We start from the raw sequence: 25,938 nt of genomic DNA, 5'->3' as shown, positions 1-25,938 counted from the left end.
TTTCCCTATTTTAACCATTAACTTTATATTTATAAATGATTTTTATACTTTTTTTTAGAAATCACGAGTCCGTTCCAACACATTCCACTCGAAGCCTTCCTCCCAAGATGGAAGCAGCCAGCATGCGGCAGCTCATTTCATACTACAACAACAGATGATGCCGAATCCTCAACAACCATCTCCAGAGTCTCTACAACAGATGCTGGCAACTACCCAGCACCAGATTCGGCCACCTCCAGCCGCTGCTATAATTACCCCACCTGTTACTCAAATCATCAGCCCGGCTGGATTCATCGAACCGCAACAGTATTTGGCAGCTATTCCGGTGCAACCAGTAGCCGGGTTTCCACCGGATTCGTCAGCCGGTGTTCTATCTCCAATTCCACCGACATCCCCTGCGGCGTACGCGGTTCATCCAAGCGTTCCCTCTGCAGCCGGAAGTGTTGTACTAACTCCCGCGCAGAACCAGGTCCAAGACCAGCTACAACGGAAGCACGAAGAACTGCAACATCTGATCATGCATCAGCAAGAAGAACTTCGAAGAGTTCAAGAGCAATTGCTGATGGCACGATACGGTCTATTGCCTTCCATTGTAACTCTTCCGTTCACATCCGCATCCAGCAGTAGCATCGATATTAGTAGTAGATGCAGTAGCAGTACATCCTATCTTCAACATCACCAGTCACCTCACAGTAGTCAACAGTTTCCAACGCACCCTAGTCTAGTGAATCAGCCGCAAAACATAATGAACCCTCAGCCTCAACCACAACTCGACCAGCACATACCCATGCAACAGGATCAGAAACCGATCTTCCATCCCAACCAGCAACTCAATTTCACCGACACCGGACAACCGAAGCTTCCCGGAGACTCCAGCAATGAAGTCGTTTCCTACATGCAGCTAACTCCCGTCCCAATCCATCACCTGCAGCAACAATCACAGTCCTCGCAGCAGCACCAACAAAACCAACACCAAATGCAAAATCCTCCGACAATGAATCTTCCGGGCCCCAGCAACAACAGCATGGAACTGCTGCAGTACCAAATGGCCGAAGAACAAGCGCAAACATTGTTCACTTCGGGCATGGAGCAGCAGCAACAGCAACAGCAGCACCTTCCTCAATCGCAACAACATCATCACTACCATCAGCAGCAGCAGCAGCAACAACAACAGCAAATGCATAATCAGCATTCGCTTCAGCACCATCATCATCAACAACAACAACAGCAGCAGCAACATCACCATTCACAGCATCATCATTCGCATGGCTCTTCGCTGGGGTCACCCGGTGGATCTACCCGAAGTCATCACTCCAGGAGTGATATGTAGCTTTATCGTTGGTAGGTAATTGAAAAAAAAAGACAGGGACATGAGTGATCCTGACTGAAGTGTGAGCTATAACTCTTATTGAGCTGATCGTGAAAATGGAAGCAAAATGTGATATTTGCATTGTTTGATATTTCTGAATAATTGGAGAAAAGCGTATACTCTTACTACAACGTTTTAAGATTTACCCACGATTTTCAACAAACAAAAAACTTTTTTTCTCAAGTAATACATAACGGAAGATTTTCTGAAAATGTCTACGGAATATTTTCCATGAACTAACTAAAGTTCTTTCAAAAAATTACAATTCAGCTTCTCGAACTGTTTTTTTTTTCAAGAACGTTTCCATTTTTTTTCCCTAAGAATCATTTGAAAAGTCTCCACTGTGGATAACTTACCTCTTAGTGGTAGTCGAAATACACGTATCTGCCAAAGGATAGGCATTAGAGGACGGAATTGAAAGGTATAAAACTGAAAACACTATCTCAGGTTCAATACAATGCCACTTTGCTACATGAGAAGATCGAATCGAACCATTGAATACGTTTTTAGATCATGAATTGTGATGGTACAGGAAAAAATCGCAGTATTCTAGACGTATTTTCATGCAATGGTCATTTTTACGGATGTTCCGGATCATCCGATGGGCCCATAAGTGGCCACTCTGGTCCATCCACTCCCTATCAAACCATTGACTCCGACATCAGATCAAGATTTGTAATGGTAAAAGAAAATAAACCATCGCGTTTCAGACGAATGTTTATGTGGCATGCCAAATTTTCCGAATATACCGAAACCGGTTGCGATAAGGAAAAAGAAGGACTTTCTAGAACCATATGCTGCTACAGAGTGAGTATACGAATTTCCACTAGTATTTATTTCATTCAAACAAATTACTTGCTAAGAGCAAAAAACCTGGAATTTTCTTATGAATACCTCCAGGGACACCTTCAAAAATTCTTCAAGCAACTTCTCCAGAATTGTCGTCTTTCTGAATTCTTCTAAGGACGTCTTGTGGGGTACCGAAGGTGATTGTTTCGGGGCTTCCTCCAGAATTTCCATTAAAAATTCCTCTAGGGATTTCACCAGACATTCTTCCGGGATCTTTTCCTGGGATATCTTTAGAGGTTTTTTCAGTAATTGTTCCAGGAGTTTTTTTTGAGGGTTTCTTCAGGGATTTCCAAAGGAATTTCACCAGAGATCCTTTCCTCTATTTCTACAGGTATTCTTTCAATGATTTCTTCAGGGGTTTCTCCATATTGTCCTTCAAAAATTCCCCAAGAGATTGCTACAACAATTCCATCTGGAATCAATCGAAGTATTTCTGCAGGAATTTCTTCCAGGAATAATTTAGAAAATTTTACCAGAGATTATTTAATTCGTTCAGAAATTACTGCCGACAAATTCCTCATAGGATCGCTTCCGGGTTTTTTCATGGCCTTTGTTCAGGTATATCTTTAAGGATTTTCCAGTGATTCACTCGAAAATTCCTTCGGTGATTCTTTCAGGAACAACTCCATTTTAAAAAATCTTTCAGGAACTCCTCCAGGAACTGTTTAGTAATTCACTTAAGAATTCCCCTTGGGACTGCTTCCAGGATTTCTCCTGTTTTTTTTTTTCAGGAATTCCTTCAGGAACTGTTACAGGGATTCCTTCAGGACTTTCTCCACGAATTCTTCTTAGGAATCCTTCGGGATTTTTCCAAGAATTATTTCTGCGATTTCTCCAGGGATTGCTACTATTGGGATTCCCTCAGGAACTCCTCCTGGGATTTCTTCACCTGGGACCTGAGATCGTATCCCACTCCCGACAAACTTAAAAAATGGGAGTTTTTCCTTCGGAAGGTAAGTAAAACGTGGGTCTCGAGATGAACTAGCCTAGGGCTAAAAATCTCGTTAATGCAGATAGAAAAAAAAGTTCTTCTTGGGATTCATCAAGAAATTCCTCAAGATTATCCTCCAGAAATTCTTCAAGGGATTCCTGTGAGTATTCCTGCAGGGACTCATTCTGGAATTTCTCCAGGAATTCCTTAAGAAATTCCTCCAGGGATTCCTCCAGAAATTTCTATAGAAATTCTTTCAGGAAATCTTAAAGAGATTTCTTCAGTTATTTCTCCAGCGATTCATCCAGGATTTCTTCAAGAGATTCCATTGGGAATATCTGCAGGGATTCCGGCTAACGACTCCTCCAGAAATATTTCTAGTAATTGCTCTAGGAATTCTTCAAAAAATCTTCAGACATTTCTCCAGAAATTCCTCTAGGGATTGCTTCAGGAATTCCTCCAGGAATTCATTCAGGTATTTCTCCAGGAATTCTTCCACGGATTGGTCCAGGAATATCTCCAGGGAATCATCCAGGAATTATTTTTAGTATACAAGAAATCGTCCAGAAAATTCTTCAGGGATTTCTCCAGAAATTTCACCTGATTTATTTTTTGAAATTCCTCCAGATATTCCTGCAGGATTTTCCGACAATTTCTTCAGGAATTCCTTTAGTGATTTCTCCAAGAATTCCTCCATAATTTAAGAAACCTATAATTTAAGAAACCCTCCCATTCATCAGAATTTCTACAGGAATACTTGAAGATTGAAATGGAATGCATACAGGAGCCAAGAAATTCCCCAAGGAATCGGCAAGGAATTCTTTTGCAATTACCTCCAAGCAATCTCTTAGGAGTTCTTCCCCACGGATTCTTTCAGGATAAATTTCTTCATGAATACCCCCTCAATAGGTCGGATCCAAAGGCACGTTTTCCTCCATTTGGTAAATATGTGCCATCAAATACCCCCTGCAGCTCATGCAAAGAACTCTTTCACAAATTCACCCTGAGATTCTTTCAGGAATATATCCTGAGATTTTTTATTTTCTCCAAAAAACCCTTCAAGAAGTTATTCATTGATTTTTCAGGAACTTCCAGAAATTCCCCTGGATTTTTTCCAGGGGTGTTTTGAAGGTGTTGCCTTAGGAAGTTCTGCGGGGATTCCTCCAAAAATTTGTTGAGAGACTCCCTATGAATTTCCCCCGGGAATGCCTCAAGGAATTCCAAGAATTGTGTTGGGACTTATCCTAAGATTTCTTCAGGTATTTAACCCGGGAGCGGTCGCGTCGTGTACTGAGTACAAGAATCATGAAAAATGCACGCTTTTTTATACACAGCGGGAGCATGGTGTCGCTGAAAGTGGTCAAAGACGCGACTGCTCGAGGGTTAACCAGGGATCTCCTTCCGAATTTTATTTAGGGATTTCTTCAGCAATTTCTTTTGAAACTTTCCAAGAAGTTGCATAAAATGTTCCAGGGATTCCTTCAGATATCCCTGCAGCAGTTTCTTCTGGACTCCATCAGGTAATCTTACAATAAATCCTCCAACCAAGATTCTTCCAAGCAACACAAATGTCACAGAAGAATCGCGGCAGCGCATGTTTTGGTTGCACAGAAGTCACTGTGACTTACTGTAAACATATAAGTACTTACATGCTAGAAGCGTTCTCAAACATTTCTCCAAGGAATTCACCCTGGGATGACTCTTTTGGAATTCTGCCAGAGTTTCCTCCCTGAATTTCTTTAGGAAATGCATCAGGAATTCCTTCATAAATTCCTCCAGACATTTCTTTTCGAATACATTTTAGCGAATTTCAGTTTTTTTAGAATTCCATTATATGAGAGTTTTTGGGAAATACGTCAAGGAAATTCTTCAGAGTGTGTATTGGGATTTCGTCCGGGTGCCGGTGTCGCGCGCTTTTGCTTCGTTGGTTCGATTCTTTTTCTATTCGGTAGTGAGCATTTCGACGGCGGCGGGCCCAGCGTGCATCAGTGTGTGATGGGATTTCGTCCGGGTGCCGGTGTCGCGCGCTTTTGCTTCGGTCATTCGATTTTTCTTTTTCCCTATTCGGGAATGAGCATTTCGTTGTGTCGCGTCTTTTGTAGCAATACTGAACGATCACCTGACGTGGGTGATCGATTGTTTGCTTTCCGAGTGAAGCGAATAATAGCGTGTTAGATTGCATATTAAGCGACCACCTGATGCGGGTGGTCGATTGTTTGCTTTCCGCGTAAAGCAAGCAATAGCGCGGCAACCAGCATGACACGAAGGTCATATTACTTATCAAAGTGAATCCAGACCCAACGATACATTTCCTACTAACAAACACTCCTTCCTGCAGCCTTTGGTGGAGTCGCAGCGGTAAACGCGGGCCTTCACTTAACAAAGGTTGTTACTAATATTCCTTCCCTCTTCCAACCTGACTGCAAGGACGTGGCCGGCGCCGTTATTGTACCGTTAAAGAGAGTCTCTGAAGCGTGCACAGTGAGAATATAGACCACTCCCAGTCAATTATTCAGTTGATTCATTGTGCAACTGTCATTGATTCGGGTCAATCACGGAATAGCAACCATAGATGTGTGCAGTCAGTCTAAGCTAAGCTAAGCTAAGCTAAGCTAAGCTAAGCTAAGCTAATACTTCAAGGAAATTCTTCAAGAATTTCTCTAGGGATTCCCTTCAGGAATTCTTACAGGGATACCTCGAGGGCTCCATCCAGTGATAACTTCAATGCTTTCCAGAGAATAGGTACCAAGAATTCTTCTAAGGATCCTTCCGAGAATACGTCAATTGACATAACCCTCTCTTTGGTGATTTTATGCAGTATATTTAGGGAAATTCCGGCAAAGATGTACCCCAAACAATACAGCTGAATTTTTATTCTTGGAGGACGTTTAAGAAGAGATCATTGAACAGGTTTCCATTATGTTCTGCCAGAGAAAATGTTTAACAAAATCATGCAGAAAATTCTGAATTGATCAGAAAAAAAATCTTAATTTCCTAAAGAGTTCAGCTATGATTTCTTACAAATGTTTTGTAGATATGTATTGGCTTCAGAATAAATAATGCACCTGTAAAGAATACTCCATAATCTTCCAGAAATTGGCCACTACTACCATCACCATGCTCATTTATGTAGAGCTGGCAAGCTTTTTTCAACGTATTGCAAAAATACAAAATCGTGACTGCTGAAGAATTAATAAAACATAAATTTCTGCTATATTTTGTAGCTCACTCGCTGAGTTCGTTTTCGCCAAAGCTCCAATGATAATTCCTAGCAGAGTCTCTGGTATGATCTTTGGAGGAATTGCTGGTCGATTATCATATTTTTACTGCTAGGGAGGTTTCTTACTGCCTCCTCAAAGAATTTTTGACAAAGCTTACTGGATTCTAAAAACATTGTCGAATACTCTCTTCTTTTCGTAACATTTTGCAATAAATAAACCAGAATTTCATGAACCACGTCATAAAATAAATTAAACGATCGATAAAAAATTGGGAACGAACCCCAAAAAATAAAAAAAAAATGATCCATAGAAAATTGGAAATATAAGAAACGATCCTTAAAATTGGGGAAATAATTCATAAAAACCCAAATTAATCCACCTAGTGGTGATAGTGCCTTTCTCGTCGAATATGTTCTCACAATCTTTCCGTCGACATAAGTCAAAGTGTTCCTGAATCCGGATATTTTTTAAAGAAAAGCAATAATTTTATCAAAGCTATCTTTGAATTGACTTGAAACTTATTGATGACACATAGTCCGACGTTATGTTCAACGTATACGCAGGGCTGAATAATATCAGACTTCTCAGTTGACTGCTTGAGCACCTTCACTAACACTGGAGGCTGATCAACATCAAGACGATACTAACAAGCTAAGATATAACTGTTTACACAATCACAGATCACTTTGCGGTCTTCGACAAAGTTTTCTCTGCACATTTTAGGCTTTATTTTATTGACCGTCGAAAACAAGAACGATAGGTAGTGAGTATAGTGAGACGTCTGTTTGTATGTGGGTTTAATTTGTCAAGATTTTGTTCTCTTACACATATTTATCGCTTGCATTGATTTTATTTACTTTCGTAGTTCCGGCGAAGCACCAAACGCTGGTTGTGCAACCCTACTGGTAGGCTCTAATGTGGTATGAGCTTATTTTCTAGTTAATCGTTCCTCGGGTTATTCAAAAAGCCGTGATGTGATGTACATTTAATTACTTTCGATGTGGTACCGGAATAGGTCCCGGTGCACTACCGGGTTTCCCAAATAGTGCAGCTGCTACTTCCGAAAGTTCAAATTTGGTGCTATCTGACACCTGATCCGTTTGGTGATCAACCGCAGTGAACTTTGGAAGCCAACAATCGTAAAATGAACAAGCTATCAATTCGTATCACCTCAATATCTGTAGGATTTGTGTTCAAAAACAAATCCTAGCATCTAAACAAAAACTAAAATAGAGTTAGTTTATCGAATTAGAAGTTTACCCAGGTAATTTGACAGCAATCATTGCCGAATTAGCATGGTTTTATGGTACCACACTCATGGGTTTGGTTCAATTTCATATTTTACTACTTTCTAAGTCACTTTCGGTTCACAATATACCACTTATCGATTGTCCCTGATGTGGTCTTTGACTAGTTTTATGCAAATTGTTAATCAGTTTACCTAGAAAGTCGCCAATTGATGTACCGTATACATGGGTGTGGTTCATTTATGCATTTCGCCAGTTCGGGCGAGACACTCGAAACTGGTTCCGAAACACTAACGGTAGTCTTAAATGCGGCCTGAGGCTATTTTCTTGCTGACCGATCTTCGCGTTATCGAAGAAGCCGTTATTAATTTTGTGCTGCGTGCATGCGTTTGGTTCCGTTCTACATTTGACCACTTCAGGCCGGCCACCTGGAACCGGTTTCGGCACACTATTGATTTTCCAAAGTGTGGTCTATGCTTGTTTTTCTTGTTAACCGTACATCAGGTTACCTGAAAAGTCATTTAATGTGTCGCATTTATAGGTTTGGTTCTCCTTTACGTTTGCCCTCTTCCGATGGGGCACCCGTAATCGGTTGTGGAGCACTACCAGTTGTCCCAAATATGGCAAATCTTCTTTTTTGCCAAATCAGATACCTAAAAATTCACGATTCATGATGCAATATATGGGTTTGGTTCATTTTTTTATTTGGCCATTTCCGGCGGGACACCTGGAACCGGTTCCGGATCACTACTGGTTCCGATATGTTCTGAGAATATTTTCCTGCATACTGTTCATCAGAATATCAAAAAAGCCACTATTTGATGTGTCGCATGCATGAGTTTGGTTAACTTTTATACTTGGCCACCTCCGGCGGGACATCTGAAACCGGTTCCGGAACACTACTGGTTCCGATATGGTCTGGGAATGCTTTCCTGCTTACTGTTCATTGGTTATCGAAAAAGCCGCGGTATGATATGTCGCATGCATGGTTCTGCTTCAATTTTATATTTGGCCACTTTCGGCGGGACACCCGGAACCGGTTCCGGAACACAACCGGTTCAAATATGGTCTGACAATATTTTCCTGTTTACCGTTCACCAGGATGTCAGAAAAGCCACTATTTGATATGTCACATGCGAGGGTTTGGTTAACTTTTATGCTTGGCCACCTCCAGCGGGACATCTGGAACCGGTTGTGGAATACTACCGGTTCGGATATGGTCTGAGAATGTTTTCTTTCTTACTGTTCATGAGGTTATCGGAAAAGCTCGGTTTGATATGTCGCCTGCATGGGTTTAAAGCACTTTTATGTTTAGCCACTTCCGGCGGGACACCCGGAACCGGTTCCGGGACACTACCGGTTCAGATATGGTCTGAGACCATTTTTCTGCTTACCGTAATCAAGTTATCAAAAATGCCGTAGTTCAGGGGTTCTCAAACTTTTTCAGCTTGCGACCCACTTTCGATTTTTAAAGAATTTGGCGACCCACCAGAGCGTATTTTCATAAAATAACTCATTTTTGTAAATTTGGACTGACTTTTCAATAAATACATTTTATCACTTCCATTGGCTTTGGATCAACAAACGTTACGTAAGTAGTAAATAGTTTTTTTTTGTAACTATTGTACTGTTTCTGTTTTTTTTGAAAACTCCAAGTAAGATTAAGGTACCCAAGTGTCCAGTTTCGGTAAACTCTTAGTCTAAAGAAGTTTTCAAGTTTTCAATCAAGACTGACTTTAAGCAGCACTACAAAACAGGTTTTTGGTTTTCTCTCACATATTCTAAAAATAAACGAAATAAAAAATATTTATACAAATTCTTTGATGATGTAGTAGCAGTTTTGTAATTCTGCAGAACTTTTTTTTTTACTTAATCATGCGCCAACAGGCATAACGGAGCCTATCTGCAGAACTTCTGCAGAACTGCTTCTCAGCTTAGTGTTCTATGAGCACTTTCACAGTTATTAACTGAGAGCTTCCTCTGCCAATGACCATTTTGCATGCGTATATCGTGTGGCAGGCACGAAGATACTCTATGCCCAAGGAAGTCCAGGAAATTTCCTTTACGAAAAGATACTGGACCGACCGGGAATCGAACCCGTCACCCTCAGCATGGTCATGCTGAATACCCGTGCGTTTACCGCCTCGGCTATATGGGGGTCAGACACACTTATTATATTTATATTTTTATTGCAATCATTTTTCAGTTGTTCTGATTTCTGCGAAAGTTCGGATTATCGATACCCATCAGAATTTTTCCGAAGTTAACCTTTACTTAAGTTCGGTAAAGTTTAGGTTTGTCTAAGTTTGGTAATTTTCTGCTGGTTTTTGATAAATCATTTTTTTTATATTTTAACTGCTGAACTTGGTAGGTATGTAAATATCTAACTGACAATGATTTCATAACACAGAAAGAGACATCGCACTTCTAAAAATAACTCTGTCGATTTTCCAAGGGCGTATTTGTACATTACACAATGGCTAGCTGACATAAGATAATTAAGACCGTGACGAGAGTTTCGACTGGAAATTTGTTGAATATTTTAACTGGCTTTCTCAGTCTGGGGAAATTCAAAACGACTAGTTTTGTATTGCCCGACGTTTCGGCCTTGTTTATTTGGCCTTTTTCAAGGGTAAACTAAAATAGAGTATACATTTTTGGTATTACAACATAGAACAGAAAACATAACATAAAACTACACCTACACTGTCTGTCGTTCTTCGTTACATTTATATATGCCGCAATTTTCATGTTGGGCTTCTTGTATGCCTGGATTTTGTAAATAACACTTATTAGGGACATTTAACATTTTTTACCATATTCAAAAACTTACGAAATAACTATTTGATTTTGTTTGGGGACACTGGACTGGACACACCTATTATCAACGACCTGGACTGTACGATTACAAAATGATATTCTACGGTTGATTAAAAGATGGCGGGTAAGGCAAGGTGGAGCTTTCGTGCAGTTGGATAAAGTTTTTGGCTTTATCGTACTTTGGACTTGTTCTAAAACTAATGGTGGGTGTTGTGTGTACTATTTCTAAGTTGTTCTCTGCGAGAGTTGGTTGTTTTAATTGTGTGCAATATGCCAGCGTAGGCAGTATTGAGTCCATCTACATCGGTGCGGAAATTTATAGTATTGGATGTGTTTTGTATATGGCACATTTCCAATATTGATAGAGCGGTGGATCGGAGAGTGCGATGGACTCAATACTGCCTACGCTGGCATATTGCACACAATTAAAACAACCAACTCTCGCAGAGAACAACTTAGAAATAGTACACACAACACCCACCATTAGTTTTAGAACAAGTCCAAAGTACGATAAAGCCAAAAACTTTATCCAACTGCACGAAAGCTCCACCTTGCCTTACCCGCCATCTTTTAATCAACCGTAGAATATCATTTTGTAATCGTACAGTCCAGGTCGTTGATAATAGGTGTGTCCAGTCCAGTGTCCCCAAACAAAATCAAATAGTTATTTCGTAAGTTTTTGAATATGGTAAAAAATGTTAAATGTCCCTAATAAGTGTTATTTACAAAATCCAGGCATACAAGAAGCCCAACATGAAAATTGCGGCATATATAAATGTAACGAAGAACGACAGACAGTGTAGGTGTAGTTTTATGTTATGTTTTCTGTTCTATGTTGTAATACCAAAAATGTATACTCTATTTTAGTTTACCCTTGAAAAAGGCCAGATAAACAAGGCCGAAACGTCGGGCAATACAAAACTAGTCGTTTTGACTAGACGTTTTGACAGACTGAGAAAGCCAGTTAAAATATTCGATAATTAAGACTTTTATTACAATATTGCCCAAGCCTTCGCGACCCACCAAAAATCAGCCCGCGACCCACCAGTGGGTCGCGACCCATAGTTTGAGAAACGCTGCCGTAGTTTGATGTGTCGCATGGATGGGTTTGTAGCGTCATTTGAGTTTTTTGTACACACACACACAGACATCACCTCAATTCGTCGAGCTGAGTTGATTAGATTACGTGACTCGACCCTCCGGGCCTCCTATCAAAAAGTCATTTTTGGAGTGAACATATAGCCTTTCCAGTTAGTACACTTGGTGTACGAGAAAGGCAAAAATGATCCAATAAAACCATGGATGATTTTCTCGTTAAATTTCCACAATTGGTTTATGGATCATTTACTAAATTTTATGATTCATTTCTAAAATTTTATGGATCGCTTAAAAAATTGTTATGTATTATTTTCTATGTTCTATGGATCGTTTTCATATTTTCTATGGATCATTTTCTATTTTTTTAGGGATCGTTTCCTATTTTCTATGGATTATTCTTGATATGATCAACCATTTCAAGGAGCAGTTTATGAAATTCTGGATTTTTATTGATTTACAAAAGGAAGGGAGCATTCAAAAATGTTTCATGGATCCAAATGACTGCTTTATGGTTTTCTGGTATGCTTCTATGGAATATTGAAAAGTTGTCAATTGATCATTTACTAATTTGTCATAGATCGTTTTATAAGTTTAACGGCGCAAACATTGTAGCAACCCAATGTTTGCGCCGTTAAACTAATAAAACGATGTATCATGCTTATTTCTATATAAAATTTTTGAAAAAAAAAATTAAAATTTTTCTTCGGAGATCTTAAAAGAATTGCAGAAGTATTCTTGTTTATTGTTGCCGAAAATTTTCGGAAATATTTTAAAGAATTTCTACCGTAACTTAATTTTAACAGTTTTTGGGAGGAAACTCCATTAACAAGAATATTTCTGCAATTCTTCTAAGATCTCCGAAGAAATTCTTCAAAATATATCCAAAAATTTTATACAGAGATTAGCTTCAATATTCAACATTTTGAATATTCATTCTACAGAATTTTGGAGATTCTGAAGATTTCAGGCGAAGATTCATTCGGTTCGGGATTTATGATAGCATATATTGTGCTATTGAAACGAGTATTAACTTGCTTGAAATGAAGAAAAAAAAAAGAAGAAAAAAATGATACATATCCAATTTTGGAGGAAGTTGGAAGTTTCTCGAAAGTTGCTGGAGCATGTGCTGGAGTCTTTTCAATTAGAATCACGCCATATTACAAGCATCTTGCCAGTAGACAGTTATTTGAAGTTCTCATATGATAAATAATCAAATCAGAAGATCTTTTAATCGTGGAGTGATAGGGAAGAGGGCCTCTCTAAAAAAAAAACACCCCTCCTAAATCCGGCCCTGTATGGACCATTCGAAACCTCACGTTTCCCCTAATGTTTTGCAACAGCACTTCAGTGAAGATCAATTAGGAATGTCTCCTTTGTTCCATTGTCCGTTGATAAACAAGTCATTTGTCATACAAACATTCTACACACTCAAATCAAAAACAATAATGTGCTAACAACGATGGCTTTGTATTTTGTAGTATACAAAATACTTACACTACCTACATGAAAGCCTTGAGGCCACACATTTTTATATGGAAAATCATACATATTTTTATAGTATAGATTAATACCAAATATCGTTGCTAGATTTCAGCAAACCGAGCTCGTGGAGTTATACTGAACCGATATGTGTATGAATGTAACTACATACTGACCTAGGGCATTGTACCGTCAATATACTCATTGACGGATTTATACAGGGATATGTATTTTTGTAAATATAGTTTGTAGTGAAATAGATTTTAATTCCAAAGCTGTAGCTGTAATTCCGCAATTGCAAACTTTCAGCAAAGTCAGACCAATTTGATGTTCCATTTGAGAGAAAAAATCAAGTGATAACGAGTCCATTCCAGTGAGAAAATAAGAAATTTAAAATCACGAGCTTATATGGTAAATTTACCACCAGATGTGTATATATTTTCGTACGGAAATTTGTGTATACATTACATGAACGAGATGGTGAGTCGCGTTTTTAAAAGGATACCGTTTTTTTTTGTATAGCAGACAATTGTATTTATCTATGTGAAAACATCAATGTAGACATAAAGCTGAATGAAAAGATCCCGCCGTAATTCAAATATTCGTTGCACTCAAATCAAATCTGTAGGATTCTTCGAAATGTCCCGATTGGTAATTTGAAGCGTGATAGCGTGCACCCGTTCCATTGAATGCCATTGAGTCTTATCGTTATGCTTAATTAAATTTGGCGATTCGCATGGGCAAACACTTTTACGAGGTCCTGACGTAAATGGATTGCTCGTTGTTACTGTAAATAACAGAAAAAAACGCGACTCGCACCCCGCCCCACAATCTAAAAAGAAGTCGCCCGCCACTCGGCTCACAGAGTGAGTAAATCTGTAATTAGCAAACATCGTTGACCTTGGTCTTGTGGCGCGTTACAATCACTGTTGACTGCTGCTGCTGGCTGGTGCATGGTTCGATGACTTTGCCCCTCTCTACGAGACCGTTCAACACGCTTCGACTGGGCGATGAATTATCACTTCTCGACTCGAGAGGCAATTGCGTTGTGTTCTTGTTTTGACGGATTTCGGATGATTGCAAACACTATCTGCCCCGGGGGAAATTGGTTTCAATCGTTTGGCACAGTCTTATTCATAAATTTTGCATTCTTAATAACAATTTTTCTATGTTTGATGATAAGCTTAAAAGTATTTATTTTGTTTAAAACTTAACACTTACAGCCGCTGCCTAGACTGCCTACAATTTCTTGAACGCGTTCTGCAGGATTTCAAATTCACCGTGGATGTTGCGCATCAGGTTGGAAATCTGCGGTTTGGAGTCGAGAATCTCCACGCTCTGGGTGTAGGCGTTGTAGCGGACGCCGAACGGACGAGGGATCGTGTTGGCATAGGCCACCATCTTCTGGACGGCGTTGTCGAAGCTGTTGGCCACGAAGTACACCGGCTGGTACTCGGTGATGGGGTACTTCTGTTCGCCCGTTAGCTGTGGATCGAACTCACGGAGTTCAGGCTTGTCGGACAGGCAGTACTGGAGCTCACCGAACGAGGACAGCAGACCGGCGCCGTAGGCTTTGAGTTCGCCGTTTTGGCGACACAGGCCGAATTCAACCGTGAACCAGAAGCACTGAAAAGAGATGATTCATATGAAAAAAGTTAGTGTTGTTGATAAATTATGCGGTACCGTTGGAAATTTCCAAGTTGACCAAAGTATCCTTAGGTTCAGACCTTTAAATTTTTGGAAGCAATCAAAATTTACAAAACACCATATGTATCAAAATGCATGAACGGAGAAAATCGATGTTGAAGTTCGCTGGTCCTATAGCAACTCATACATTTAGCATATCAAAAGAGTAAAATTTCACAGCATTTTTTCTACAAATCAAACTACAGGTGGTTTTACAAGTAGTTCTTAGCTTTATGCAGCACCTCATATGAAATTTTCGATACGATTCTCACACTTATATGAAAAACAAAAATTTCGAAAATACCAAGTCTTACCTCCTAAATCAGTTGTTTTGGACTCCCAGAAGCTACGTTCAAAATTTGAGCAAAATCGGTTGAGCCTAAGGGGGCGCTCAAAACGCTTGAAGTTTGTATGGGAAAACTTAGCCAAATGTATGCAGAAATTTTAAGTTTTCGAATTTTGCCGCTAGGTGGCGCTGTAAGCGTACAATAATCAAACCATTTGGTATTATTGTAGGTGACTATATGCCAAACAACTTTGTCGAAGACCACAAGGTGATCCAACGTCTGTGAAAAAAGTTATACCCTAGGAAAAGTGAGGATAAACTTTATTTTTATTTTTCCAATACATGTAAAGGAATAATATCAATAATGAAATCTCAATACTTTGCCTCACTTTGGCTAAGGTATAACTTTTTTCACAGCCGTCGGATCACTTCGCGGTCTTCGACAAAGTTCTCTGGCATATAGTCACCTACAATAATACCAAAGGGTTTGATTATTGAACGCTTACAGCACTACCTAGCGGCAAAATTCGAAAACTTAAAATTTCTGCATACATTTGGCCAAGTTTTCCCATACAAACTTCAAGCGTTTTGAGCGCCCCCTTAGGCTCAACCGATTTTGCTCAAATTTTGAACGTAGCTTCTGGGAGTCTGATTTAGGAGGTAATTCTCATCGTAAAAAGCATGAGCAGGAACGTGATTTCGGGTGATATTGATAACTTCTCATAGTTTTTGGCGTCTAATTTTTAAGTTGTTTTCTTTATTTTGAATTCAGAAAGTTTAAAGAGTTAAATAAATCTAAAGAAAACGCCTGAAAGTATGCAATTTTTATCCTACATATGTGATTACTTCCAGAAAAGTATAATCTTATGCATAAATTTCAACTTTTATTCAACTTATTCAATTCAATCCATGTTTATTTATAAATTTCAATATTAGAACTTTTGATGATGAAATCGGATTTAGCAAATATTTGCTAATTATATACACATTTATTCGAATATTCGTTACATGTGCAATACAGCTACGGTATCAAAAGTTTTACAGTCTAACACACATATTAGGAAAATATTGCATTTATTACAGAATTATGTGAATAATTGGCTGTAAAACATGTAAACTCATCATTAAATAATCCTATAATATTTTCCACAAATTGTTTGAAGTGTTAATTTTAACGTCGATCAATCTCCCGGTACTCTATCATGTTCATTGACACATCTTAACCTTTACACACACTATGAGAACATTTAATACTATTAGATTATCGAAATCATTATTAGAGTGGTTAATTATGTCCGCTTTCTTATGTCAACACTTTTCCAGTTTCATTTCTGATTCTGAGCAACTGTGTAAAATTTGAGCTTGCTCAGTTGCGTTTTCCAATTGAGATTTTCATGGGAAAGCATGCTTTTTAGCATTTCTACCATGATAAAGCTTGTCGGGAACCAAAGTTTCTAATTTCCACTTTGCATCTTTATCATGGAAGCTGCTCAGCAGGTTGTCGTTTTTATTTGTGTCCCTGCTTGTCAACGACAATAGCAAGCTGCGGCTAATGATTGGAAGCCACACTCTGAACTTATCCATTCGTCCTAATTCACATCGCAAGTGATCGACCGGCAATGTGATTCGTGAGTGGCAATATATAGGCTCAGTGTACCAGTTATGGCTATAGCACCTCAAATTCGCCATAGTTGATTTTCAACCTTTAACGATGCAAATCATCAACAAAAAATATGTGAACAATCGATCACGTTCATAAAAGATGATTGCACTCATTCAAATCTCACATTTTGCTCAAATTATGATAGAAATAAATCATTTTCCTTAAAATTTCGGCTTCCTTGCACCCTATTTCGCCATAGTGTACCAGTTATGGCAAATCCCATAAGGAATGCATGTAAATAGTGCGAAGTGGAACCGAAATTAAAAAGTATGTCCATAACTGGTGCAGGGTTCCTATCATTGGCACACGCCGTAATAAATAGTAAAAGTGGGTTTGGCTCAGATTTTATATTTTTCCTGTAAAGCATGAAAACAAATCTATCATTTGACATATCGCCGAGATTCGTCGGTCTTCTTCTTATTTTTGTAGAAGTAGTTTTCCTTAGGTAGTACGATAACTGGTACAGGCACCCTATATATTTTTTTAAATTTTTGAAAAATATATTTTTTGTTTCCTTTGCTAATCTAGCATTCCAACAAAAAAAGACGCACAAATTCTGTGCTTAGAATAATAATTGCTGCTTCGATCGCTCCTATTTCATTATCCATTCACCATATAGTACTGTTTGCAGATCAAAAGGAATGTTTAGCCTATCTTGATGCATGGGAAATTCCTTGCCTGAATCACCCAAGAAGCCGGGTTTTCTTCAATCGCAGTACGCAGTTGGGAAGAAATGACAGTTCAAATAGCAGTCGCCGTAGAAAGTTTCTGTCAGGAATCAGTCAAGAAGTTTTTTAAGCGATTCCTTAAAAAAAACACGATACTGGACTTATTTATTCATTCGCTTCTAATCTCAACTGCGAACGAACTCTGCAACAAAGAACAACACGCTAAAACCACTCAGCACCTAAAATGTGTAAGATATACTCATAAGTGCATAAATTCCAGACCACACCAAAAATGTGTAACAGCTACACATTCTCAAAAACAGCTTGTATACTCTTCTAGATGCGAAATGTCGATATTTTTTGTTTACTAAGGTCACTAGTGGGCATTTTTTTATTATCGTATAAATTGGGCCGAAGGGTCTCAGATTTTCATGATTTTTTTTCCACAGGCTGGGCTCATGAATGTATGAACAAAAAAAAAAAAATAGAAAAATTCAGGCTCGCCTATTTTTCCGGAAAACTCAGGTGGCAATTCTTTGTTTTCCCCTAACACTAACGAAGCATCATAGAAACAAAGTTTTTTTTAAGGAAATGAAAGCAAATTTTCTCAGAAATCCAAAAAAAAAATATGAACCTGAAAAAGTTTTCCACAAAATTTTCCACAGTTTAGAAAATTCGTAAAGAAAAGCCGAAAAAACAATGCCTGAACTTGTGGAAAGTTAAAAAATTTTTTTTTTTTCGAGAAGGCCGCTGAAATTTTTGGAATGCACTTTATTTCTCTTTCTTGAGTTATGGTGTATTTTGTAAAAAATAACCATGTACGCATATATTATATGGTCATTTTTCACATAATTGACCATAACTCAAGAACGAAAAACAAGTGCATTCCAAAAATTTCAGCCATCAAAGCTTATGAAACTACCTTCTCAAAAATTTTTTTTTTAATTTTCCGCGAGTTCGGGCATAGCTTTTTCGGCTTTTCTTTATGAATTTCCTCAACGGTGGGAAATTTTGTGGAAAGATTTTTCCTTTTCATATTTATTTTTAGGATTTCTGAGAAAATCTGCTTTTATTTTATAAAAAAAACTTTGTTTCTACGGTACTTCGTTCTTGAGTTATGATTTTTCAAAGAAAAGGCTTATATGACACATTTGAATATTTGTCAACAAAATTGGCCATAACTCAAAAACGAAAAAAAGTGCATTCCAAAAATTTCAGCGATTAAAGCTTATGGCATAACCTTCTCAAAAATATTTTTTTAATATTTTTTCCGGCTTTATTTTACAAATTTTCTCAACTGTGAAAAATTTTGTGGAAAACTTTTTCCAGTTCATATTTTATTTAGATTTCTGAGAAAATTTGCTTTCATTTTCTAAAAAAAAAAACTTTGTTTCTATGATACTTCGTTCTTGAGTTATGATTTTTCAAATTAAGTAGTGTCAGGGGAAAACAAAGAATTCCTGAACTTTTCTCAATTTTTTTTGTTCATATATCCATGAGAACTGCCTGTGGAAAAAGTTTATGAAAATCTGGGAACCTGCGGTCCAATCCCGTACAGTAAAAAAATGCCCGCTATTGAAATATTTCATGAAATTGCGAATGAAATAATCAAAGATTGCCTTGGTGATTGCGACGTTTAATCAGTTTAATCGGTTTTCACTGTTTAGTGAATCCCCTAAATAAGAGTTTTGAAAAAAAGTAATTTTTTAATTTCGGGTTTAGTGTGAAAAATTTCAATATAGTTTTCTGAACTAAAAATATGTTCATGCTCTAAATGCGAGGATTTTTTTTTGAAAGAAGAAACCTCCACTGTATTTCATATTCTTAAATATGATGCTTAGTGTGCAATTTTTGATGAAAAGTATCATAAAAATGAATACTTTGACACATAGTTCGTTCAGAACAAAGATAAGAAACATAAATATCTACAACTACACGCATAAAGATTTGAAATTACTGTTTAAAAGTTATCGGGCCCTGAAGTTATTTTTTTAATGAAAAAAAAAATACTTTTTTAAAAACTTATTTTTTGCGTGACTTTGAAGAAATTCAATGCTCTACAAGTTTATTTGAAATATAATTTGTGAGAGATTCATAAAAAAAAAGATTTAATTCCTACGGATATGTCTTTGGAAATCGTTCTGATAATACTTTTTTTTAATTTATTCAGCACTTACTTTCGAGTTTCCTTAAGAAATTCAACCTGTATCCCTCTATGGGTTTATTTGGGAATTCATGAAATGGGAATCACATTGCGAATTCTTTCAGTAATTACTTTGAAAGTTACGGCAATTCATTTTGAAATCTTATTTGGAAATTCCTAATTCTTTAGTCAGTCATTCAAGTGGATGTTTTTTTTGGTAATTTCTTTGGAAATTTCGTTAATTTATTTCGCGAAAGTTTTTCGGCTATTTCTTTGGATATTTCTTCGGTTGTTCTATTGAGAATTTCTTCAAATTAAAAAAAAATCCTTTACCAACTCCACCAAACAAATTTTTTGAAAATACTCTCAGTAATCCTTCTGAATATCGATCACTAATCTTTTTGCGGTACTTTGGGTGACTTTTTTGAAGTTCCTTTCGAGTTTTTCTTTGCCATTTCTTCGAAATGTCGTTCGAATAAACTTCTTTAGGTTTGTTCGATAAATCTTAGAGTGATTCATTTGAAAATTTTTGATTATTTTTTGCAAACATTTTCGGAATTTTCTTTGAAAAGCTTCGGTAATTTGTTTGGAAGTTCTTTCCATAATGTCGGCAATTTCTGTGGACATTGTATAAACAATTCCTCCGTCTTCGGTGCTTCTCCGGATTCTTTTTGAAGATTTTCTCGGAATTTTATGCGGAAATTTTATAGAAAACTCCATCTTTACAAAATTTATAAACTTTTCCTGCAAACATTTAATCGGATTTTTATTTTATTTTTATTTACGAGATTTTAATGCGAGGCTTGTTCATCTCGGGATCCACGGCTCACAGTGGTCCAGATTTGAAAATACCTGGCAAAAATTGCCAAATCATAGTAGTCTGCAAGTTTTAGCCTATATGAATGTATTGGAACATGGTTTAGCGCTCAATTTCATTTTAAAGGCATTTTCATTTTTTTGTCGATTTCTTCGAACAAAATCCGAACAAAACTGATGTTTTTCATACAATTTTACTATACACATATCATCATGGCGTTATAGTTTTGGCAGCTCTTGGCAGTTGCATTTTTCTTTAACCAATTCTGCATACATAAACGAGCATTTGAACGGAATCTCCCCGCGGGGAGTAGCGGGGAGCGATTTGTAAGACACTTTGAAGTCAAACTGTAAGAATTTCTCATACTAATGACATGTAATGTCAATTTTGAAGCCAAAAGTGTTATTTTGATCTCTTCTTCCATTGCAGATGTCTGATACACACAAGAACTTACAAATAAACTTTTGAAAGCAATTGTATTACTTATATCAATAGACTTTTATAGTGGTTGCACTTGTTTGTGTTAGCGTTAGCGTTAGCGTAGTTACGGTATACTTCGTAGATTGGATACTAACAACATTCATGTACCTTTTGCTAATCTTGCTCGGATTGCTTTTCGGAACAAAGCTGGGGAGTTAACTTCCCTCCAATCTTATGCAAGAATACCAAAAGCACAAATGTCATTATTCCCGGCCACGCCCATCTTTACCGTAACTTGGGATAGGGGAAGGAAATGTTGATGTAGCACTTATATAAGAGGCCTCCGACTCAGTGACACTGCCATAAGTACTACGGAGTGGGTGGTTGGGAGATGTATTATGTAGGTCAAGGATTCGCCTGAAAAGCTGACGATGGACCCACGGCATTGGTTGTTTAGTTGGTTAAAATTTAATCTTTTGAAAGCTGGCAATCAAAAGAGATTTTTTTTTTCTATTTATTATTCAAATAATTATGTTTCTGCTCAGTAAGAGGCCCAAGCAGAACCGACCCCTCCAGGGTCATCGGAACATTACAATAAATGTTTGAAACGCGTGAAAAAAAAATGGCGATCCGAGAAAAAAAAAACTCAATTTAAAAAAAAACGCGAAAACAACAAAAAAAAACATCTCAATTTATTAAAAAAAAATACGTAAAATGAGTTGAAAAAAATAAAATGTAAAGATATTTTACTGTATCCCACACATGTTCAAAAATTGAGTTTATGCCAGCTTTCCTCAAAATTGGACCTTTGTGCGGCTTAATTCCTTCCTTGTTTCCTGGTGTTCTGTCGACAAATCCTTTTGTAGTAACTTCGGGAATATCTTTGGGGATTCCCTAGGCTGTTCCTCTGGGAGTTCCCACCTCAATTTGATTGGGATTTTTTCGGTAGTAGGCTAGGACTAAGATCACTCATAATCGTTTGCCTGTATCTTAGTCCTATAAAGAAACCCAAAATTTTTATGAGAAGTATAGAGTTAATTTCCTACAAAACCCTATATGTGTGCCCACTTTGGGCATTCAACAAATTGTGCGACCATTGCAACCAGTTCAAATTGATGTTCCATGCGTGTATCCCTCAGAGAAACCATTCCTGACAAATCGCCTATAAGTATCCTACGGGTATGTGTAGGAATAAGAGTAAAATGGACATAATAAGGAATCATGTGGCCACTGTAACCATTTCCAATGGATTCGCTTTTCTTTGTTCCCTTAGAGAAATCCTTCTTTATGAACCACGCATAAGCTTCTTGCAGTTTATGGAGATAGTTTCAGATAAATCTGAATATATGTGGAACACTAGGGTCAAATGAGTATGATACCACATATCGTAGCTACTGCACTTGTTATCGATGCTCTATATGTTTTAATCCTCCATTCAAAAACCCTTCGTGGAACCCATGCTAATCTTGTGAGTTATGCATAGAGCTTATTTCATGTAAAACTCAATATAGGATAGGAATTGGGATAAATCGTTCATAATAAAATTCGCACGGCTTCACTTCTGATTCTGGCAACCACTTCTGATCGTTTCATGTATCATAATTCTTCAGAGTAACCATCCTTGATAGAATACCATAAGTTTCGTGGGAGTTATAGATTTAGTTTCATGACCACCTTACTGATTAGGGCAAAAGGGAAAAGCTACATTCCCATAAGCTTACAAATCCTTACTTTTGGGAAAGTTTCGAAATTAAGTGTAAATTATCTTTATAAAGTTAACAACAGAAATGCACATTAGACATGAAAGTCACAATAAAAGTAAACATTGATTACGCAGAATTGGATGCTTGACGAAGGCTTCAGAGGAGAAGAAAATTTCAAATCAGACCAATCCTATCGCGTTTTTGAACTCAGGACATGTTTGTCATTAAAAATGGTTATCAGTTATCTGAGTTAAAAATTCAGTAAGTTAGTGTAATTATAACGAATCAACAAAAGGGTGCCAAGCGCATCAACATTTACGTCATTTTACTTGCTGCAATGCGATGCTTAAACTTTGTAATTCATCTTCCACATGGCAATGTAACACAACTGCACCACTTATATAAAAGATTATAACATATTTTTTTTAGTACTCACCGTGGCCAGCTTTTCGACGAACTCATCGGGGGCTCCGAGCGACGCCAATCCGATTTCCTGCGAGAACTGCGCAAAAGACGGATCGGCAAACAGCGGCGCATGACCCAACAGCTCGTGGCACACGTCCGGTTCCGGGGTGTACAGCGGCTTGCTCGGGTGGCGGATGTACTGCGTCGAGTGGAACACCCGGAATGCCAATCCCGCAAGGAAATCACGCGACGACAGCAGACCAGCCACCGGACGTAGTGTGAAACCGGTACAATCCTTCAGGAAGTTGGACACGTCCTCCAGCTGGGGAATGTTGTCCTCCCTGTAGCCACAGTTCTCGATCAACAGAGGGAACACGTGGTTGTGTTCCCGGCAAGCGTGCGTTGGGTACAGTTTGGTCAGGTTCTGGAAAACAACCTTCCAAGTGTTGGTCTCTTCCTCGGTGTAGTCGACATGCGGCAACGGTTGGCCGTGCTTGTAGTTGAACGCAATGTCCGCAAAGTACTTACGACGGGCACGGTATGTCTCATCGGTGAAACCAGGGTGATCAGAATCCAGCTCAGCTCCATAGGACAAGATTTGGTTGGCGAAGCGGTCCAAGTCTCGAATACGCCGCGGGAACCATGGTACGGTAGCTGTAGATGAAACCGAAATTCACATTTCAACAATCAGAAACTGCATTTTCACCAAAAAACACTTTTCAAACTTACCCTCATTATCCTTGTAATCACGCGAAATGATGTTGAAGTAGTCGCTCTTGTCTCGCACGGCCTCGATGGCCGCACTCAGGTTCTGGCTCTTGCTGTCGCACTCAACCATGAACTCGTACCCCGGTCCACGGGTGGACGATCGCGATTCAATATGCAGCAAGTTCACTCTATGCTCGTCGAAGATCTTCAGCATTTTGGCCAGTGCACCGGCTTCCTCTTGCTGCGGCGAAAAGATGATGCTGACATTCTTCGCCTCGGCAGACTCGTGTCCTTCCATGATGTAGGATCCGCCCTCCTTTAGGGTTGGCTGTTGATGGCACAAATCGAGAAAAACCGAGAAAAATAGGAAGTCAATCACTTTTATTCTTGCTGCGTATGTACTTCCGCGAGTTCTATCCACGGCGATCAATGGGACAGAACTGAATAGGAGCCACTCGCCGGGCAGTAGATTTATATGATCCCTCCTCTTATGGTTGATTGACTAGTGACTATCTACCGGGGGGTTTCAACAAAGTAGAATCGGAAAAAACGTCGCAATTAAATCAGACGATTGACGCGTTTGGGTCCGACCGATCGATCGACTGGCTGCGGGGACTCGGAACGCGGCTGCTCCTTTTCCAGCTTGTGACACAAAGACCTAGTAGCGAGTCGTTGACTTACTCTCATTGATGAAGCAGTAGCAGTAGATAGTACCTTACAGAAGCTGGCATAATCAGTGCGGATCGTTGCGCTTGTGATTAGGGGTGTGATAATGATGAAATTCCGTTTGAGATTGCTGGATCCATGTTTGGGGGGAGATTTTGGTTTGTTTGCTCTTACTGATGCTGTTTTGACTGATTCGAGTTTAGAAAAATGTTTGATGGATTGATCGTTGCAGAATTTTAAAATAATTTGGATTGGGTATCAAATTTATGGGGGTTCATTTTCGTTCGAAAGGTGAGACTATGTAGAACGATAATATTTTCGAAATCAGAGCAATTTTGATTCCATCAGGTGTGATTGACTGCAGAATTGTGTTTCTCTACCCAAAATATATTTTGCTATGGAGAACTTTTTATTAGAAATTTTAATATGAAAAAATGTCAGAAGCTTTGCTAACCTAATTGGTAGAAATGTCGTTTGCTATGGTGCTTAGTGCACGAAATTGTTAATAAATTATGTCACACTTCAAGAAGGTAGGAACGGCGATCCTCACAATTTCAGTGATGCAAAAAGTGAGGCGTATTTTTAGGTGTTCTCTCGTGTGTTTATTAACACTGCCGAAGCAATTAATGATGAAATTTCTATTGGAAGTTGCTTCATTACTTGCATCATTATGTCAAACAAAATGCAGTTGATGGGAAATCTGTGCACATTTTAGCATTGAAATTCACGTGAAGTTCCCCTGAGATTAGATGATCATCAGCTTTCCTGGGAAGCTGACTAGAGTGATTAAAGCAACAATGGACGGTGTGCAAAACTGTTCCGGGTGAACTATCCAGTTCAGTCGAATCTCGCCGGGGATTGCGACAAGGTGACGGACTCTCATACATACTCTTCAGCATCGCTCTGGAAGGTGTGATGCGACGAACCGGGCTCAACAGCCGGGGAACGATTTTCACAAAATCCGGTCAATTTGTGTGCTTTGCGGACGACATGGACATTGTCGCCAGAACATTTTGACAGTACAGTGCACCCACCTGAAACGTTAAGCAGCAAAGGTCGGACTGATGGTAAATGCCTCAAAAATAATGTTACTATAGACGGGGATACCTTGGAGGTGGTGAAGGAATTCGTCTACTTCGGATCCTGACTGACGGCTGAAAACAATGTCAGCGGAAGTCAGTTCTACTACGAGCTCCAGAAGAAGCTACGGTCGAAAAAGATTCACCGAAATATATAATTTCGGATGCGAAGCGGTACGAAACGAAACGAAATTCAAAAATGTTTCGTGTGATCGATACGAAATCCAAATTCACTCGATATTTTTTCGAAGCAAAACGATATTTTTGTAAAAGTTTCGCGGAATTTTGCAGTTACATCAATTTTGTGCGAATTGATACTGCGTGTTTGCAGTGACGCGAATTGCGTTTCCATGAAGACTCTCATCCCCTAGCTTCATTTGCTATAGTGCCATTTACATATATGTTTACAATTTTTCGCAACATACATATTATAAATTTTAATTATTACACCAAACGCTTAGACCGCTCAGCACCTAGAATGTGTAAGACCTACTCATAAGTGAATATTTTCCAGACCACACAAAAATGTGTAGCAGTTACAAATTCATAAAAAGAGCTCGTACACTCTTTTAGATACGAAATGTCGATATTTTTTTTGTTTACCACTAGTAAACCAAGCTAGATTGCCGTACAGTTTTTTTTTGCGGATTTCACGATTTTGTGGACGCAGGAGCTGATTT

The 25,938-nt window shown here is 38.5% G+C and overlaps 2 protein-coding genes across 4 annotated transcripts in view; one reads left to right on the top strand and one right to left on the bottom strand.

Moving 5' to 3' along the window:
- LOC109432284 (circadian locomoter output cycles protein kaput) overlaps positions 1–13,613 on the top strand; it is a 49,238-nt gene extending 35,625 nt beyond the window's left edge. For both annotated transcript variants that reach the window (XM_062854547.1, XM_062854546.1), the window contains exon 8: positions 59–13,613. In XM_062854547.1, coding sequence (XP_062710531.1) covers positions 59–1,330 — 1,272 coding nt within the window. In that variant the 3' untranslated portion in view covers positions 1,331–13,613. The remainder of the gene's footprint in view (positions 1–58) is intronic.
- Positions 13,614–14,119: 506 nt separating this feature from the next.
- Positions 14,120–25,938, bottom strand: part of LOC109409768 (protein henna) — a 93,575-nt gene continuing 81,756 nt past the window's right edge. For both annotated transcript variants that reach the window (XM_029870237.2, XM_029870238.2), the window contains exons 2-4: positions 23,535–23,841; positions 22,837–23,459; positions 14,120–14,640 (exon numbers count right to left, since the gene is read on the bottom strand). In XM_029870237.2, the coding sequence (XP_029726097.1) occupies positions 14,254–14,640; positions 22,837–23,459; positions 23,535–23,841 (1,317 nt within the window). In that variant the 3' untranslated portion in view covers positions 14,120–14,253. The remainder of the gene's footprint in view (positions 14,641–22,836; positions 23,460–23,534; positions 23,842–25,938) is intronic.

This window comes from Aedes albopictus, chromosome 2 (assembly GCF_035046485.1).
Source record: "Aedes albopictus strain Foshan chromosome 2, AalbF5, whole genome shotgun sequence".
NCBI lineage: Eukaryota > Metazoa > Arthropoda > Insecta > Diptera > Culicidae > Aedes > Aedes albopictus.
This window is presented reverse-complemented; position numbering and strand designations above follow the sequence as displayed.